This window comes from Corythoichthys intestinalis, chromosome 18, assembly GCF_030265065.1.
Source record: "Corythoichthys intestinalis isolate RoL2023-P3 chromosome 18, ASM3026506v1, whole genome shotgun sequence".
In the NCBI taxonomy this organism is placed as follows: Eukaryota; Metazoa; Chordata; class Actinopteri; order Syngnathiformes; family Syngnathidae; genus Corythoichthys; species Corythoichthys intestinalis.
The window spans coordinates 30,298,650-30,318,420 of record NC_080412.1 but is presented as its reverse complement, the minus strand read 5'-3'; the positions used below and the strand labels follow the sequence as shown (position 1 = coordinate 30,318,420).

At 39.7% G+C, this 19,771-nt stretch overlaps 1 protein-coding gene and 1 long non-coding RNA gene across 4 annotated transcripts in view; one reads left to right on the top strand and one right to left on the bottom strand.

The window, feature by feature from the left end:
• sgcd (sarcoglycan, delta (dystrophin-associated glycoprotein)) overlaps window positions 1-19,771 on the top strand; it is a 357,132-nt gene that overhangs the window by 324,254 nt on the left and 13,107 nt on the right. For all 3 annotated transcript variants that reach the window (XM_057821021.1, XM_057821019.1, XM_057821020.1), the window contains 2 exons: window positions 4,326-4,398; window positions 18,967-19,090. In XM_057821021.1, coding sequence (XP_057677004.1) covers window positions 4,326-4,398; window positions 18,967-19,090 — 197 coding nt within the window. The remainder of the gene's footprint in view (window positions 1-4,325; window positions 4,399-18,966; window positions 19,091-19,771) is intronic.
• LOC130906561 (uncharacterized) lies at window positions 3,417-13,520 on the bottom strand. The gene is made up of 3 exons (XR_009061337.1): window positions 13,351-13,520; window positions 4,542-4,719; window positions 3,417-3,946 (listed from the first exon to the last, which is right to left on the bottom strand). It is a non-coding gene; the product is annotated as an uncharacterized LOC130906561 (long non-coding RNA).

Sequence of the window (19,771 nt, the reverse complement as noted above, 5' to 3'; positions counted from 1 at the left end):
CGAATTTATCGTCATTTATCATTATTGAGGTAAATCTGCTCAATTTACCGTGATTCATACTTCAGGCCATATCGCCCCGCCCTATGTCATCGTCATTAAAAAATTGTTCATGGACGAAATATTTTCGTTATCGTCATTGTTAACGAAAACAACACTGGTCAATCATTTCTCTATCGGATTGCTTTACCTTTCACTGAGCATTAGCGGTTAGCATGGCTGCACTATCTTCTTGCATTTACTGCTTGGCCTACTTAAGCAATAATGTTAGTTGGTAGGAGTGTTATTTATTTGCCATGATGCAGACAAGTGTGCATAGCCCAGACTTCATCCGCGGTAGTTTGCTAGGCCTATAGCGTCAGCAACACAGAGTTTTTAAACATTTTTCAGCTGCATTGAGAGTTACATTTGAGTTTCACGCTCTGCCAAAGTCGCAATCGCTTCCTACGACATCCTCTAGTCAGATTGTTTACCGCGGGCTGAATTGCGGTTATTGTTGGACGTGTACCCGCCGCATCACCAATCACTGGAGTTATTCCTTTAGGGAATCTTTTTTTCTCTCTACGCCACATTTCATCATTGCTGAGCTACTTCGAGCCAGAACTGATGATACCGGCTCTGCTGCCCTATAAACACACCATACACACACGTATTCATATTTAATAGCATCATTCATTCTCCTCACCTGACCCACGAATGCGTCGGCACAACATGTAATCAGGAAATCGCTTCACGGGTTGCGAAATGTTGTCGGCACGGAAAATGCTAGCAACGTGGCAGGATACTAATAAAACTCAGCGGCGGCCAAACATTTAGACGGCATAAACGTGTCAATAATGCTTGACATTTCATGTGGGTAAACACTTTCCATCAATGTCCAAACACTGCACTAATGCTGACAAGATGTTATTGTTGGGGACTTTTTTTTTTCTCGGCCTGCGAGAAAAAAGCTCAAGGAAAGTCATACTACTACTTGTGTCCTTCTTTGAATTTTTATCTTGCTGATTGGAATGTTAAGTTGAATTTGTTTGTAAGAATCTTAGGTGAGCATTGACCTTAGCCTTTGCTGAGATGATGAAATTAGTAGGAGCGGAGGTCCATGAAAGACCACTTTATCATGAATTGACGGACAAATGACTAACTCACTCAACACAACTACAGGTAGAATCCATATACTGTAATTTTCGGACTATAAATTGCATTTTTTTTTTTTTTTTCGTAGTTTGGCCGGGGATGCAACTTATACTCTTGAGCAACTTGTTTGTGAAATTATTAACACATTATTAAATCATTTCACATGCTTTCATACTAAACCGTAAGAGTTCACTCATGACCCGTGTTTCGTCATTGTGGTAACTTATAAAAACAACTGAGAAGGGCTGAACAAAATGGCACCGAAAAGAAAATCATATTCTGCTGATTTCTATTTTTATTTTAAATTGCCTTTCAAGATGACATGTTGGTTCTTGTTGTTGAATTTTTTCAACTAAATTACCCCCAAAAATGCGATTTATACTCAGGTGCAACTTAGTCTGACATGGTAAGCAGGACCCTTACAATATATTTTTGCAGAGCATTCAAGTCAAGTGATGAGTAACCTTGTGAGTAACAGCTTACAGTGTCTGATTTAAAAAAAAAAAAAAAAAACAGGTTTTTTTTTTCTCAGCACAACTTAATCTTGTCAGGGAAATTCAACTTTGAACTCCAAGACAGGTGTCAACTAGATAGCTCGATGAGAAATGAATCGGACCAACCAAAGACTGCCTGCTTCGAAGACTTTATAAACATGATATATCAAGGGTACAAAATGATGTGATTCAGCCAGGAGCTGCGATCACCCAGAAGTACAATAGAGGCTGGACAAATATACTGTTGAAAGGGCGTTACCCAAGGACGCTTACTGTGAAACGATACAGTGCCCTTCATAATTATTGGCACCCCTGAAAAATATGTTTTTTAGCTTCTAATATTTTTTTTTAATTCAAATAATATGGGACCTTAATGGAAAAAAAGAGAAAAATCCAACCTTCAATACAAGTGCATTCATTCAGTGGGGAAAAAAATCCACATAAAGACAAAAATATTTGACATCAAATAATGTGTGTCACAATTATTGGCACCCCTGGTGTTAATACTTTGTACAACCACCTTTTGCCAACAAAACAAGGTCTGAGGACTGAGATGGCCATGGGAGAAGCTTGATTTTGTGACTGGTGAACCATTTCTGTGTAGATTTGGCCATATGTTTAGGGTCATTATCTTGCTGAAAGACCCAGTGACGACCCATCTTCAGCTTTCGGGCAGAGGGCAACCGATTTTGATTTAAAATGTCCTGGTATTTCAAAGCATGCATGATGCCATGCACCCAAACAAGGTTCCCAGGGCCTTTAGAAGCGAAACAGCCACACAGCATCACTGACCCACCCCCATACTTCACAGTGGGTATGAGGTGCTTTTCAGCATGCGCATCTTTCGTGGCACGCCAGACCCACTTAGAGTGTTTGTTTCCAAAAAGCTCAATCTTGGTCTAACACAAAAAGATGAGACGAAGATCTCATCTGGCTGTTTCGCCCCATATGTTGCAAGGATAGAATTGACTCTACCATTAATAAGTGAATTATTTTCATAATGTTTCGACTTACATTTACCCCTTTTCACTTGCGGAATGTCCATTTTCTTCCCCGCAAACGCACGTTTGATTGGCTGATGACTTGACCTACCTCAACCACAAAAACGCACCCCCATTCCCGGCTCCGCCGCCCCCTTTGAAGAGGAGGGATATTAGAAGTTTTTTCGACCAGCAGCCACTGTCAGTAATTTAAAAAGACGGCAATGTTGTGGACGAGGGAAACACACCGCTAATTTTGCTACTTAAAAGTCCGACCTGCATCAGAGTTAGCATAACATTAAACTGTGTGAACTTGCTAACCTGCAAAACTCAAGTAGGAAGCTGCTTAGAGGGAAGTGCCCTTCTGTTTGTGTTTTCCACTGCTAACGTTAATTAAACTGCGAGAAATGTAGTGAACTCTGCTGGAAACTATAGAACCAGAAAAACATGAGCAAGAAGCTGCTTAGAGAGAGAGGGGTGCTGCATAACCTCATATGTTGCTCTTACAACACAACATACACACAACATAATCATAATTAGCTGTACGTGATTTTTTTTTTTTTTTTGGATGCCGCGTGCTACCCTCACTAGCGTTGCGATCGACTGGTCTATCGTGATCGACGTAAAAAGCATCCCTGATTTAGCCTATCAGTTATTTAGATTCATATTCGGGAGAAATGTAGCCCTGACCCTCGCTCACCCAAATTGTTTGGTTTTATTAAATTCCCATCCAGAGCAAAAAGTGTACATGCAGGTTATGCTGTTATATCGTCCCTACCAATGTTGAGACCAAACCTACGCCCTTGGTAAGAAGTATTGCATGGTAAAACTACTCTTAGAAGTTTATATCTCTCAAAAAGTTACTCAAGTAAAAGTAACGGATTAAGTGTAACACATTACTACCCACCTCTGGTATTGAGCATCCAGCACCAGAAAATGAGTGAAGTAACAAAATAAAAGAGCTATAATAATTAGAAAGTTTTTTTTTTATTTACAATACATTTGCAAAATATTTGGGGAAAAAAACTTTTGTTACAGTTATAGTATGTAGTAGTGCATTTTGGGCAAAAACGAAGTCATTCACTTTTAGAATGAGGCACTGTACCTTCTAATTAGCTTGTACAGACACTCCACAGCAGAACAGTGTTTTTTTGTTCTTTTTATTTGCATTGAAAACTACAAGAGAAACACTTAAAATCTAAGTGCATCTTTTACAAGGATCTCTTTTTCACCAGCTGCTACCGTCTGTTTCTTCACGCTCGCCTGCGCACTTAATGTCCACATCATGAAAAGTACAACACTTGTTGCATTTTCACGTGTGTTTTCTCGCTGATGAAACACCTTTGCAAATGACAGAAATGATTGTTAGTGTGGGCGCTTGTGTTTGTTCTAATAATATTTCATCATCCCCACAACATCTGTTGGAATAAAAAGCATCGTAGGGCTTTTATTGTAACTCTAAAAAGTGCCACTTTGAATACGAAGCTTTACTCTTGGTTGTCAAGTTGCGCAGGGTGGAATAAAGGATGATTCGTAGATGTTTGATTTTTGGTTTAATTTTTCAAGCAACCTAAAACAAAATTATGAGCTTTTTTATGTAGCTGCATTACTGGTAATGATACCAATACCATGGCTTGTAAAAAATTGCATTTTGTGTTATTAAATAAATGACATTTCAGTCATATCCTATATTGAGTGAACATTTTATCTTTTGTTGCAGGCGCCCAAGGAGCCGTGTTCACTAAGTCCTTGGAGACTCCACATGTTCGGGCAGAACCTTTCAAGGAGCTGCGGTGAGTTGACGGCTATTGTGACTCCTAAAAAACATGTCCCACATCTCACATAGCTAATGATGCGCATGTGTTCCGCCTGCGGTGATCTCTAGTACATCAGATTTAACAAGAGAAGGCAGGCGTGTCTCATGTTTGAGTGTTACATTTTGCGTAGGCCCTTGTTCCATGTCTGGCGATAGTCGCTTCAGGTCTCGAAGATGGTTTGCAGCAGTTTAGGAAGTGCCCGGTTTCTGTCGGCTTTGCCTTGTGACTAGTCCAGTATGGATCTCATTCCTTTTTTGCAAAACTGAACTTTGCCCTGTGATCAGGGTTGCCAACTCCCTGGAGAGAAAAAAAAAATAAAGAACCGTCACACTTGAGTTGTTTTTTTTTTTTGTATGTGAAAAGTGAGGTTTTTTTGTTGTTAAATAAATATAATGTTATAATAATATTACTAAAACTGGAATTAGATACATATTTGAGTGATATAAGCACATGGAAAAACAATAATTATCAGCAATGTATTTTTCAATACAAAAATACTAGAATAAAATTAACATCTATCCTGCTATATTTAAATCTATGATTTAACCCTTAAAGTGCCTGTGACACGAAAAAGCATGTGTATTTTATAATATATGCGGTTTTTTATGCTCCTGAATGAAATGGACCGCTTATTTATTTAGTTTTTTTTTTTTTTTTTTTTTTTTTTAAACCTGTCCTGTTCAGCTGTTTGACACAGAGAATGGAAGTCTAAGTGCCCAGATTCTGAACAGTTTTAATGTTTCACATGGAGAGTCTGACATACTCCCATTGTGATCCTTCAAAATACCTTTTTATTATGACAAAGCAGCGAACAGGAAGGGATTATGGGGGGACAGAAGAAAAGAAATACAAGAGAAGAAAGAAAAGAAACACATACACAAACAACAACAAGAAATACATTGAACATCTAAACTAGTTACTAATATGCTGGTGCTATCGTCAGCGAGATGTATTTCCGGTTTACACCATGTGGGGGCCAATTGGCCAGTGAAAGAGGAGAATGGGGGTGTCTATAAGACTATAAGCTAAGTGATTGAAAGGGGTAGAGTGTACACAAATCAGTTCTGTGATCTAGGACCCAGTAATCGTGTGAATCTCTTATGAGTGTAAGCCCGTTGGCGACCAACCCTACGCCTACTTTATTTAGTTTTTTGAATCGCACGCCATGAAAATGAGTGACTTCCGGCAACAGTCTCGAGTTAAAGAAAGAGGGCGCTGTGACATGTATGGAGGAAGGAGCCATCTTTACTATACAGCCGTACTGTTGTATAAGGACTAAGGATTCAGCTAATTTTGCGGATTAATACGTCTATTTTTCACATCACGCCAGCCAAACGGCTGCAGAAAAATCTTGCCGTACGAGGGAGAGGCGTGTGCGCCTTTTCGGGGTTTCAAAAGGTTCCCATTCACCGGTGGATATTGGCCAAAACAAGCCCTACTACTGTGGGACCATGGGACTTACGAGGAAGTGAGTAAACATCGTGTTTTGTATTACGTCAAATACTGGGATCATCTTAATACGGAGGTGGCTTGCATTTTGTGGCTGACATGTTCCTTGTCCACTCCGCCGATGACCGCCGGCTTGTCGCACATCCCCCCGCCGGGCGAGCACTATACTCGGCTTTTGTCCTCTTGGTGTGCCCGGTGTTCTGTCAAATTTTCCACCCGATCATAAATTGCAACTTTGTGTTAAAAATAGCCGCAAATACAGCGATTAGAAAGTAAACACTACAAACGTTCTCTAAATAAAGGACTACTTACATTTGACCATTGATAGGCATGTCTCTCCGCCGCTTTTTTTTTTTTTTAAATTGAAAAAAATCCGCAATGGACTGAGGGCAGGAAGTTTGAAGCGTTACTCCACGTTTCAAGAGGAATGATTGTATTGGCTGAAACAACTTACAGCTTTATGTGGACCAAACCAGAGCGCAGACATCCTTTATCCATGTCAGACGTCTAAGTCTGCTGCTCAGTCATACAAGGCGACAGTCCAGCCAAATCCAACGCTGCCACCAGAGGGCAGTGTATCCTCCATCGTTAAACAACATACAATTCTTATGGACTTTTTGGATAAGTATTTTGAGATTTACTTAAAGGATTAATTCCGATTTACGCGGAAATTCAGGTTACGTCGCCGGCGTAGGAGCGGAACTCGTTCGTGACCCGGGGACTACGTGTAATACAATTAGTAAAAATAAAAGTACAGAGTAGAACAAGAAACAAATTATCATTTTGAACAAGCTTTTTAATCAAGCTTAACTCAAACCTTTTATCTCCCGCACTCTGATGTTGTCTTCCGTTATCATCATGGCAAGCGACAGACCCCCGACCAATTAGATGAGTGGAATTTCGTATTGTCATTGTTCCGCCAGCAAGAGAGGTGGGGGAATGCGTTTCCTTGCATATAGTTGTAAAACATCATACCAGTATTCGTTCGTTCTACAAATAAGACATTATTTTTTAGTTTGATTGTAATACAGGACAAAACGCGTCCCTAGACAGCTCACTAGCGGACCCGTACTTTTGTTTCTGAATACAGGACAATTCCATTTTTCAAGGGACTGTTGGAAACACTACCTGTGTTTGAGGTTTATGTTACTACTCCCACAAAAAAGTCAGCAGTGCCCTGCGATGGACTGACAAATTAAGTCTGTTGGATGGTTTTCAAGCATGTCCAAAGGCAACTCGTCTGTCACAGGTTCAGCCTGTTTGGGTGGCTCGTACTTTGTATAACAAAAGGTAGGCTTCAATCTGTGTTAGTCTTTTGATCTGAATTTGAAAAGTAGGCGAGCGGGAAACTAGCTGGAACATAAAAAGTAGAGCAAGGAGGGGAAAGATGGCGCTCAGCGACTAGCTCGCGAGTGTAGGAGGCACAAGACAAAGATGAGACAAAAGATGAAAGCCAAGAAAAAACGGCGAGACTTTTATTTTTTTGTTGCTTTTTTGCCATCCAGGAAACGGGAGCGTGAGGGGAATATAGACAGAGGAACTTTAGACGCCCAAGAAATGATTATACTTATTTCACTGAGTCTAAGAACTTTTCAAAGCTCCTCATCAGCACCAGCTCACAGTTTATCAGGTTAAATACTCTAAATTGTCCATAAGTGCACATGTGAGTTGAATGCTTGTCTCTAGGGAACCTCGCTTTTCTCACCAAAAGTTGGCTTTGCCTTGCAATTGACTGTCAAATGTTTCAGGATGAATCACACTTCTTTCTACAAAAGTAATGTGTAGCCAGACTAGAAATTATCCATGGGTGTGAATGTGACTTGTTTTTTTGTCTGCACGTGCCCTGCAATGGCGTACCACAAGCAACACGTCATTTCCGCTCATTAATATTCATGACATTAGCTACTGTTGCTAAGGGAGGACACGCACCGTTTGTCCCCAATGGGAAATGAATAGAAATCATGTACAATGGAGATGTTTACAAAGCTAAACCTACCAATTCTCTCCGAAAATTATGTCCCTGGTGCCAAATTCACTTGCGAAGATGTGGAAGTACATAAAAATGTTCAGTTAAAGAGATGGCTTGAGTGTCAAGGGCTGAAAAAGACGGGGAAAAAAACAGTCGACCTTAGCATACTCTTAGCTTTTTTATCGACGCCTTTTTCTTACGCGACTGACAATGGCATTATCCTGTTTCAACAAGCTATCCTTTACCACCAGCCCTGTCTTTGCTATATATTATATCCTCTGGTTGTCCTACGTATCTGACTGTTCTTGGGGGTAATTTATATTATGTGTAGTGATCACAAATGCTACTCAGCGACAGCCAACGAACACTTTTAATTCTATAGTTTATTTACACTTACACTTTTTAATAACAGAAAAGGTAACAGTGGCAGTCAGATAACATTTTAATTCTTTTCAGGTCATTCGTCAGACAGAAGCAGCAAGGCACAACGTCACACAAAAAATAAGTTAAAATATCAAAATAGCCTCTTTGTCCTCTGAAAGACCATGCCAACCCAACAAAATGTTTACTGCATATGAAATGTGAATGGCTTCACCTAGCTGGCGAAAAAACATCCGCGCAGGTTGATTATTTCTTCACATTTTTTCCTCAGAGTTTTGGTTTCGGGAAACGTATGAAGAAAACATCCCTCGTATGTCGTAATGTCTACAGTCGTTTCTACAAGTTCCAAAAAAGCAATGTGTGATCGGCATTTTCGTTTTTGAAATACCGGAGAAAAGTAGCAGCATTAACATGGTTTGTATGCGAGGGCGGGTCTACAATGTCCCACTTCTGCTTTACTTCCGCTTTACGATGCAACGTCACGGTCTAAAAATAGCATGCGTGTGGTATGCCATTGATTTCCAATCAGGAAACGTCATACCCCTCTTCCCTGTAATTGATTAGGTGCAAAGTCTAGGGTGCACCCAGCACCTCTTGCCAGAAGTCAGCTGTGCACTGCGGTTGACTGGCACCCAGTCCAGCGTGTACCAGGCTTTTTTTTTTTTTACCAAAGATCAGCTGAGATCAATTCCAATTTTCTTCTGGCGTTGTGCTCATGACCACACATCCAATGCAAAGAATTGGAGAGACTTCAGTTAGTAGCAGTGTTGTGAATGAACGCATTCAACGGACGATCATTCATGAACATGTTCATATTTTGGTCGAACGTGAATTGAACACATCATATTTATGTCTGATGAACGTTACTGTGAATGCACTCATTCTAGCGCTTGTGAGCGGAGTTGATGAGTTCAGAATTAGAGCGTTTCTGACAAAACTGCAGGTAATGCCATAGGCTAAAAAGACACAATTTAAAAAAAAAAAAAAAAAACACCTTGATAGCAGAAAACTTTCCAACCTGGCAACCCAAGCAGCCTGTCACGACTGTGTTGTTTTAGCAAGTACAGCACCACGGACACAGGAGACAGCTCTTGTAACCCAAAGCCTTTATGGCTGCGAATAAGCATTCTTTTACATTCTCTTAGACTCTTAGTTAGGGCTGCAGCTATGGATTATTTTAGTAGTCGATTAATTGATGAACTAGTTAGTTAGAATAATCGAGTAGTCGGATAAGGAACATGAAAATAAAAATCCCTGAGCTGAGCGGTATTAAAAAAAAAAAAAAAAGGATCTATGTACAACAAAAGAACAATTGGCTAACTTACATAGCAAAAGTCCGCTAGCTTAAATGCTATAAAATGCTAACATATTTTTACAATGCTCCTAACAAATGGTTTAGACACATATTCCCACAAAAAAAACGGCTAAATATACCTATAATCTAAATTACGAATGCATTAGAAAACAGGAGCGCAAACAAAAACTTAGCTAACAAAGGTCTGAACAGGGAGCAGTTGGATTCAGCCATGTGAAATGAGGCAGACCAGACGGTAGTGTATCCACCCTAATCAATAAAACGAAATGCAAACACTTTCAAAACAAACCATTACAACACCACTCTAATTAAATGAATACTCGAAGCAACAAAAGTTTGTTAAAATATGTTTTTCGAATTGAATACTCGAGTTAATTGATTAATCGTTGCAGCACTACTCTCAATATAATTCAAAGGTGCTAAATAAACAGGTTACATCATACACATACATGTGCAACATGAATACGGAAATAAATAAATGTTTAACGGCACAGGGCAGACGTTAGCGGTGAGAGAGCGGTGTGCAGTCAAGTTGAGCACAGCCATTCGGTAGGATGTGTGTGTTTCCTTCATGTGCGTCCTTGACCAAACGTAAGTACATATTCCTTTCTTTATAGAAAGTTTTTTGGTGTTTATCACTGCATTCATTGCTGTTTGTAACAGTAAGCGCATGCGCAGAACCGCAAGTTGCAATTTCCGATGGGGTGCAAAATCTGACAAAATACTGTTTTACAAACAGGGCAGTACTGACGCGGATTTGAAACTGATTATGAAGATGAATCTGAAACATTTTCAGTGTTAATGTGGATAAAATAATGGCTGTATGTGGTTTTAAATCGACTCAATAATAGCTTGTTGCAACTATTGGGGAGAAGAACAGAACTAACAGAACTAGTTTTTTTTTTTTAACCATGAACTATAGTTCTAAATTTTGAGTTAGGAACTTAACAGTTATTTTAAAATTTGTGAATGAAAAGTTTTAAGAATTTTTATGTAGAAAATGTACTTTCTCAACACTGGTTAATAGCAGTGTTGTTAATCACGGCGTTACTAATGGCATTACTTTGGTTAGTAGTGTGTAATCTAATTAATTACTTATCCCATCTATGTAACGCCATTACCGTGACTGAAGATATGAAGGCATGCGTTACTACAATATGTTTGAATGACGAGAGATGTCTGAGAGACATGGAGAGAGCAGAGCGGGAGAGGGGAGGAAGGGAAGGGGTTTGTGACGCTCGGTGGCTCGTAGCATTACCATAGTATTCACATTCTCACTAGCGTTAGCATTTAGCGTGGCGAGCGTCATGTTAAACGCTCGGGAAACTTTTTACGTATAGTTCGTGGCGTTCAGGTGGGTACAATTAATTGAAAATAATGGACAGTTTTCCTGTTCAGTATGCATTATCATCACCAAGTGGGTGTTTTCCTTGTAGACGCTACTATATAATAATAATTTGTTTTTGTTTTTTATCACCAAAAATAGTCACTGGCCCGAAAGGATGGTATGACTTATCCATAAATCGTGTGTGATTTTTTTTTTTTTTTTTTTAAATCAAAACTAGAGCAAAGATTGAAGAGGGAAGAGATTCAAGCCCCACCTGCGTCTTGAAAAATATATCTACATATATTAGGGGTGTGATGGTACACACACACACACACACACACGTTTCCGTACAACAAGAAAAAAAAAAAGGCTTTTTTTTCTCACAACATTTATAATAATAATAATGATAATACATTTCATTTGATGATGCTTTTCTGGGACTCAAGGTCGCCGGACAATCATTTAAAACATTTAAACATATTAAAAGTGAGAAAATTAAAGTATAGAACGTTTAAGGCGATTTTATAATACTACAAGAGATATAAGGGCAGTAATAAACAAAAAAAATAATAAAATTAAAAAATAAAAATAAAAAAAACACAGAACAGACCAGAAATTACTGATTATTATGGATAGGCAAGTCTGAACAGGTGAGTTTTGAGTTTGGATTGAAAAAGGGGGAAGGAATCTGTGTTCCTGAGGTCGGGTGGGAGTGATTTCCTCTTGAATTCCATTTGAAAGTTAAATTTTGTATACCATTACACTCTTATATAGGTGAAATTTAAAAAAAAAAAAAAAAATGTAAAAAGTGAGAATGGATATTGTAATAACGTATAGAACATTCAAAGTACTTTTTTAAACAAAGATTTAACAACACTGGTTAATAGTGATGTAACGAGGTGCGCCAAGTTTTCGAAGTCTGTGTCGACAAATGAAGGGCCTTTTCCGCGAAGTGTGTACCGAGGTTCATTTAGGGGAAGTGCCATAAATAATGATGTCCGACGCCTCGCTGCCCCACTGTACATCGTGATTGCTTCAGGAAGTGCTTTACATTTTTGCTAGCTAGAGTATATTAACACCTCAAGCTGCATTCAAAATGTGGGTGGTAGAGGGAGCATTGCGATCAGATGAGAGTTTCGATTGTTTGGAGGTGGTTTGGACAGTGAAAGGTTTAGGAATGAGGAGAGTAGGAGTAGTATAGAAAACGATAGGATGGAGTTAGCAAAAAGTGGCCTTCACCTGTGTGGAAAAACTTTTGTTTTTGAATAAAAATGAATTAAAATCGCCCCATCCTGTACATCAATGTTCAAGTTACACAAGCATGATCTGTGCCCATATTTCTAATTACTTTACTGCCATGCTCATGCCATTTACAGAAAAAAACATTGCCAAACCTGTCATTTTATGATAATACCTTTTGGGGAATAATTTTCACACACACACCCGCCCCCACACTCACACACTATATTAAAAAATGTATTATATACAAATTTGATCATCCACAGTATGTACAGTGCCCTCCATAATTATTGGCACCCCTGAAAAAGATGTGTTTTTTAGCTTCTAATATTTTTTTAAATTCAAATAATATGGGACCTTAATGGAAAAAAAAAGAGAAAAATCCAACCTTCAATACAAGTGCATTCATTCAGTGGGGAAAAAAATCCCACATAAGGAAAAAATTATTTGACATCAAATAATGTGTGTCACAATTATTAGCACCCCTGGTGTTATTAATACTTTGTACAACCCCCTTTTGCCAACAAAACAAGGTCTGGGGACTGAGATGGCCATGGGAGGAGCTTGATTTTGTGTCTGGTGAACCATTTCTGTGTAGATTTAGCCATGTGTTTAGGGTCATTGTCTTAAATTGTCTTAAACCGAGGCTAATTGGACCTTTTAGTTTTCAAATATATTTGTGTGTCACTGCGCTGTCTAGCTGCGGGGATTTGCATTATAATGCACGAGCACTCTTATTTCCAATATAAATAATCCAACGCATACTGTAGGTGAAATAGGACGCTGCCTTTGTAGTAGCCTAGTAGTAGTACGTAAACTATTCAGAATGCGTGTGTACTGCCATTGTGCATGCTTTGTATGGCGAATAGGCGCGAGCATGACAAATTTGGACCGAAACTGCCGTTTTTGGATGGGGAAAACCAAATAAGATCCTCAGCACTCTGCAGCCAACATAAATCAACGGATCATTCATGTGGTTGAGAGAAAACTAAGTGATTATACACGCCAGTAGGTGGTACCGTGCGCGCATGAAGTTTCGAGAAATGAACTCTTTCTCGAACCACTTGGCTCAAGTGGTTCAATGCCTCATTGGGCTTCATCTCACCATCACAATCAGTTACCTTCGAATAGATTAATGGATGGGAACTTAATTTGGAAAAAATGTACATACTTGAAGAATTGCCGTTCCATATTGAGTATTGTAAATTCTCATCAGGTTTGACAGCCAAGGTAGCAGTGGAACATTACCAGATTTCAGTCGGGAGGCTCTCATATTAAACATACATGGAGATATCTCTCGTAGCTGTCACATTTATAAGCAATGCATCCATCCGTCTGCGTGTCCTTGCATTACAGAGACTACTTTGCGCCAAAGTGAAATGGCAGTGTGGGTGTGCGGTGATGGATGCCAATCCTGAGTTACAGATAAAAGGCAATATTTATGAGGTAATAAGGCGCAAAGTGACGAGGCAATAAAAGAAAGTAGCGAGTTTTTTTGTGCTTTGTTTTGTTTGCCGTCGCACGGACCTTGATGGACTGGCGTCGCGACTGAAAAAACTTCCTTCAACCAGTGATGATGATCGTCCCTGGAGTCCTGCCGTACGGACTCACAATTTATCGTCTGCATTCTTCAACAAAACATAAGGACGCTCAAAGTAAAACTCTGGCAGGCTTTCAAAGTCGTCAAGTGCACTTTTAAAGTATGATAAACTGACGGAGCAGTCTGTTTTCATTGTACCCTGCACAAGTTTAAGACACTCTAAGTCATACAGAGGTTCTGAGATAAAAGGCAAATTGGGTCACCTGGTCAAAATTTTCTCCAATGACATTTCCTCATCAAAAGTTCCATCATCATAAAAAAAAATAATAATTGCGAAGGACTTTAGAATATTGTGTTTTGTCAAAGGTACTCCACCAAGACTTTAGAAATGATCCCATTTCTTTGCTGTTTTCATAAATATCAAACGAGGAATCCCCAACAAACACATATCAGTATTAAGGCCAAATTACACTGGATGCGTGTGCAGTGCGAATCCACCGAGCGTCGTGTTTACGGCATGCTCCGTAGTACGTCAAAAATTGGACAAAACATACTGGCTGTGCACAACTGCTGCTTCGTCACCGTCGTGAGCTCTCGCGTGATCGCGTGCAATAATGTGGCATTAAAAAAAACAACAAACATATGGAGTGTGTACTCAACAGAAAAGTAGAGAGAGAGAGGTGTATTTGATTTGACTGAACACTTTTTCCAATTTTTTTTTGTGCTGTTACCATGGGTTTGTGACACCCCGACCACATCAACAACTCGTTCTCTACTATTTAATTACCGTATTGGCCCGAATATAAGACGGTGTTTTTTGCATTGAAATAAGACTGAAAAAGAGGGGGTCGTCTTATATTCGCAGTCTAGACATTATACCCTTTCACGACGCTAGATGGCGCCAGATATCATTGAAGCTGTTGTTGTTGTTCTGTCATGACAGATCTCAGCTACTCTTAAGTTTAACCAGTTTGCATTATTTTATTGCAATGCTTTTCCTTATTCAGATTTGTTTCAAGACTACAGTTACAGTTAGACTTAACTTTGATGGTTAATGCAGTTATTGCAATTTTGTTGTTTTATCACAATAGTTTATTTACATTTCAAAAACCAGAAGCCATTCATTTACGAATGTGATTGCACTTTAGTTGACATATTGAAATGTTCAGATATTAAGATTTGAATGAGGCAAAATAACATGCCTTTTCTCTCAAATATATTGTTATAATCATTTGTTTCAGATGTACTGTAATTACCGTAATTTCCAGACTACAAGCCGCTACTTTTTTCCCTCATTTTGGGTCCTGCGGCGTGTGCAATGATGCAGCCAATTTGTGTATTTTTCTGACGACCGCCATGGGCACTCGAGCATGTAATATGGGAGTGAGACATGTGGAATATATGTGTCGAGGAAGATGCTAGTTTGCACTTCTACCGGTAGTTTAACTTTGTGCGTTGTGCATGAATAGAGGTGGCAGACCCTCGTCTTTGTGCATGAGTAGAATTGGCAAACCTGCATCATGGAAAATGCTAGAAGAAATTAAATTGGCCATCCAAGTTGTATGGGAAGCTTTGATGACGAGAGGCGAGAGATCGTTTGCCAAGATTCGCCGCATGCGAAGAGCAGCTTTTGCACAGGTTTGCCGGGGGAGCCTGGCAGCGTGAAGCGCTGTGAAAGGGTCCGCCATCACCAACGGGTTTTGAGAGGCCAGTCTGCTGCGTGACAAGGCGAGGAGGACGGCACAGGCTGGGAGTGAATATGCCTCATTATGGGAGACATTGAAGGCGACGGCGAAGGAGAATGAGTAGGTGCGTGGCGAAGTGCATCTGAGCGTCTTCATATCCGACACTGAGGGTGAAGACTTCCATGGTTTGAATGCACAGGAGGAAGATGAAGATTGCTAACAAAGACTTTTATGTTTTTATCAACCAGCACAATTAGTGCTGCACCGCCATGCTGATGCTATGTAACTTCCGTGCCGCTGCTATATAACTGCCGTGTTTGCCGGCGCTGTTTGGAACGAAAAGTTAAGGTGTGTTATTAAAAGTTTGAAAACTGTATTTCTTTGTCAATGTCTCTTGTTACTAAGTGGGCACACGCGGATTATAGGCAGGAGAGGCTTATGTATGTACAAAATGGCTTTTCCTTTAAAAATGTATTGGGTGAGGCTTGTAATCAGGGGCGCCCAATAGTCCAGAAATTACGGTATTATCTGTATAAAAATTAATTTGGTGTTCAAAAAGTCTTTTTTCAAACTTGAGTCTTGAAAAACAGGGTCGTCTTATAGTCATGGCCGTCTTATATTCGGGCCAATACGGTAGTTTTAAATTACATAACTTGCATAACTCACCGCCCATCCTCATAAAGTTGTCCTTATAAAACGGATCTGCTGTGTCGTAAATCACTTTGTGACTTTCCACCTCCATAATGAATCGTTCATCGTCCATGTTCGCTGGTGTTTTAACCCTGAATAAACACCTGCCCTGTTGGCTCCAGGCCTGGCTCCGCCCATTTTGACGACTGCGTCTCCAGCAAAAATAGAAAATAGCCCAAAAACGGAGCTTGTCTGCAGTAAATCTGCAGCCCACATGCAACCGGTATAATTTGCACAATATGATAGAATGGAAACGGATTGGCTCTGGCCCTATATCTTGGCAGTTCCGCAGCACATATGCATCCGGTGTAATTTAGACCTTTAGGATTCCTGTTTGCTAATTTTGAATCCATTTCAATAATAATAAAAAATAAACGATTAGATTGAACTTTCAAAAAAAAAAACAGTTGCTCAGTCTGAATCTGCTTTGGATGGTGCTGTAAATGCATGGCAGTGGACTATGAAAAAAAATGTGACTTATTGTCCAAAAAATACGGTAAATTAAAAAAAAATGTTTGCATTTAGTTTTATTGATTTGGGTGGATACACTGCCTTCTAGTGGCGACAGTGAATATGGCATAACTCATTTCACATGGCTGAATTCAGCTGCTGCCTGTTAAGACCAACTTAAGGTAGGTTTTTGTTTGAGCTAATGTTTTTTTAATGCATTCGTAATTTGATTTATTGGTATATTTAGCCATTTTTGTTGGAATATGTGGTTTAACTAGCCTGGCTCTGCCAGACTATTCTCCCTGTATTTTTCAAACACTGATAGTATAGTCTGGAAACCATCCCATTAACGGCCTTTTCGAGCAGGTACAAAATCAATCGACATATCAGATTCGTTTATTTGCGTGACGTGTTCTTCACGAGCAACGTCACTCTTGCGCGTCGAAAGTCGTCTCTTCAGCAGCACAGATGGTGAACGGCAGAGCCGAAAATATGTTCCAATCCACGGTAAAATCAGTTTTAAATGACCAAAAACACATCGACACGAGTCATTGACAACAGTCTGTCTCGCGCTAGCCATGTCGAATAAACTCCGCTCTCTTCGTATGTTTACTTCCGCGCGCAAGTCCATCGTCCTGCAGTCGCCATTATACTAACGTCACGTCTGCCCGTCGCTGATTGGTCCACTCCGCTGTCTGTTTGCTGTGGCTTGCTCCGCCCTGGAAATTGTTTCCGTGGGAATGGTGGCCAGACTCAATAGCTGGAACAGCGTTGAGTCTGGTGTACCAGGCTATGGTTTAACCATGTGTTAAGAGAATTGTAAAAAACGAGAAAAAAGTTAACATTTTACAGCATTTAAGCTAGCGGACTTTTGCTTTGTAAATTAGCCAATTGTTTTGGGGTTTTTTTGTTTGTTTGTTTTTGTACCTAGATCCACAGTTATTTATTTTTTATATCGTTTGAGGCTCAGCTAAGGTGTTTTAATTTTCTATATTCCTTATCCGATTACTCGATTATTCGAACTAACGAGTTCATTGATTAATCGACCAATAAAATTATCGATAGCTGCAGCCCTATTTTAAAGAAATTACTTGGTACTTTTATTTGAGGAAATTCTTTCTTAGATACTTTTACTTAAGTGGGAAAAAAAAGTGAGTACTTCATCCACCACTGATATTCTGTTAATCCCTGCATTTTCTACAGAGTCAATATTTTCTAAATAGAAAGAAAGAAATTGAACAATTACAAGCGAACATTGTTGAATTTAAATCAAGGCCTCCTGAGAATAGATGTTTTGTTCGTAGATTTCAATAAATCCCACCAATGATTCGCATCCCATGCAGTTTTATTCATTTCAAATTCAAATCTCATTGCATTTGCTCTAGTCAAAGTCACAATAATTACAATGATCAATTAAACACAAACATACAAGCAAACACAGATGTTTAATTATTTTTCTAAGCATCTCTCTTTGACTGTGTGACGCAACCCTGTTCATTCTGCCAGCCCTGCACTCACTTTAACATCATCAATTAGAATTCAGAAAAGCCCACAGCAAAGAAAACAAAAAAACAATTAGCAGAGTTCAGAAATGTTGCGAACGCGGATGAGACTTTAATCTCACACTTTGCGAAACAAGAGAGGAGATTCATTGCGTTGTACATAAATGCTGCTTTGAATACCGAAGCCAACGACCGTGGTAAAAGATCAATTTATGGATCAAATTCCTCAGTCTGCTCGTTTGTACAAAATGTGCTGAAAAAGGTTTAGAGGTCAAATTATTGTTATATTTATGAAATGCGTCGCTATATTTTTGTGAGTGATGTCCCACCGCGCTTCTTCGCACGTGGATGTTACCTTTGTTTTGTCAGGGTTCCAATCTCATTTCCCCTCCGCGATCAATAAGCTTTCATCATCCCTTCAGCACTTCCTATTTGCAACTTGAATCGAAGGTTAATAACTTTGGATGTTGCACGTTCATTCAGGGCCCAACTGGGAAAAGAAAAAAACAACAATTAGACTTCTCTGACATAAGATTTTCTGCCTCCTTACATCTTTCGTCCTCCTTTCTATGCTTTGCCCTTGCTGGCGTCCTCACACCGAAGCCACCACAAGCGCTGGGAACACTTAGGGCTCTATAAAATATACGCTCAGGAGCAAATCATAGGTTAAATGGCAGCCGAGGCCGCTCTTTCATGCGGCTGATTGCTTTTGTTGGGCTTTTGCGATCACGGCTGAGCAGACAAAGAGAACCTAAGCGAAGAACCGAATGCCCCCCTGCATTATCTAGCTCGTGCAAAGTGCTTAAGGTGAACGGAGAGAGCAGTAAGAGAAGAAAAAGAAGATAATGCATCTCTGGTAAAATTAGTAATGCAATGGTTGAGGCTGGTATTTTATTATTCAGCCCCTCAACAAAAAGCGTTGTGTTCTTTTCTAACCACTTTCCCATCCAAACAAGAACATAATAATGACTGGCATTGGTTATGTTTTGTTCTCTAGCCTGGAGTCCCCCACCCGCTCCTTGCTCATGGAGGCCCCCAAAGGCATCCAAATCCTGGCCGAGGCCGGTGACATCCAAGCCATCTGCAGGAATGAGCTGCGACTTGAGTCCAAAGACGGAGAGGTGCGCTGTAGTAAATTAGGAGATTTTTAAACCATTTAACAAGAGACACAATTGTCATTCCGTGAGAGACGATTTGTACAGGGTGTCCATAAAGTCTCTTTACCATTTCAAAAATGTATTAAAAATGCAATGGATTAGATGTTTTATTCAGATTTGTTCTATTGTATTCAGCGTTTATTGAAGTTTTTTTTTACCTCTTTTAATACACTTCTACATGGGCACCATTAGTTGCACGAAGCATGAAAACATGAAAGGTTGTCTCATCACTAAAATAAACTCGTCTGAGGAATGTTTCATCCTCAGAAATTCAAAAAGTGCAAACTCTTTTCGTCTTGGTTTATCATTTGGCTCGAGTGCCTGTAAGAGTTGCACTTTGTAAGCGTACAATCGCAAGTTCTTGTGTAGGACCTTGTGCACTGTTGAACGCAGTAGCTGTAACTGTGTGGCTGCAGTACGAATGGACTTTGTGGGAGAGTGAGAAAAGGATTGTCTTACACATTCGATGTTTTCAGTCGATGTTCTTGGTCGCCCACTCCTTTTTTTTATCTAACACTGTCCCTGTCTCCATAAATTTCTTGTGCCATGCACAAATCGACGGACATGATGGTGGATCTCTTCCTTACTTAGTTCTGTAGCTTCGCTGAGTCTGCGTATCCGATTTTGTTTCAATAAACCACGAGA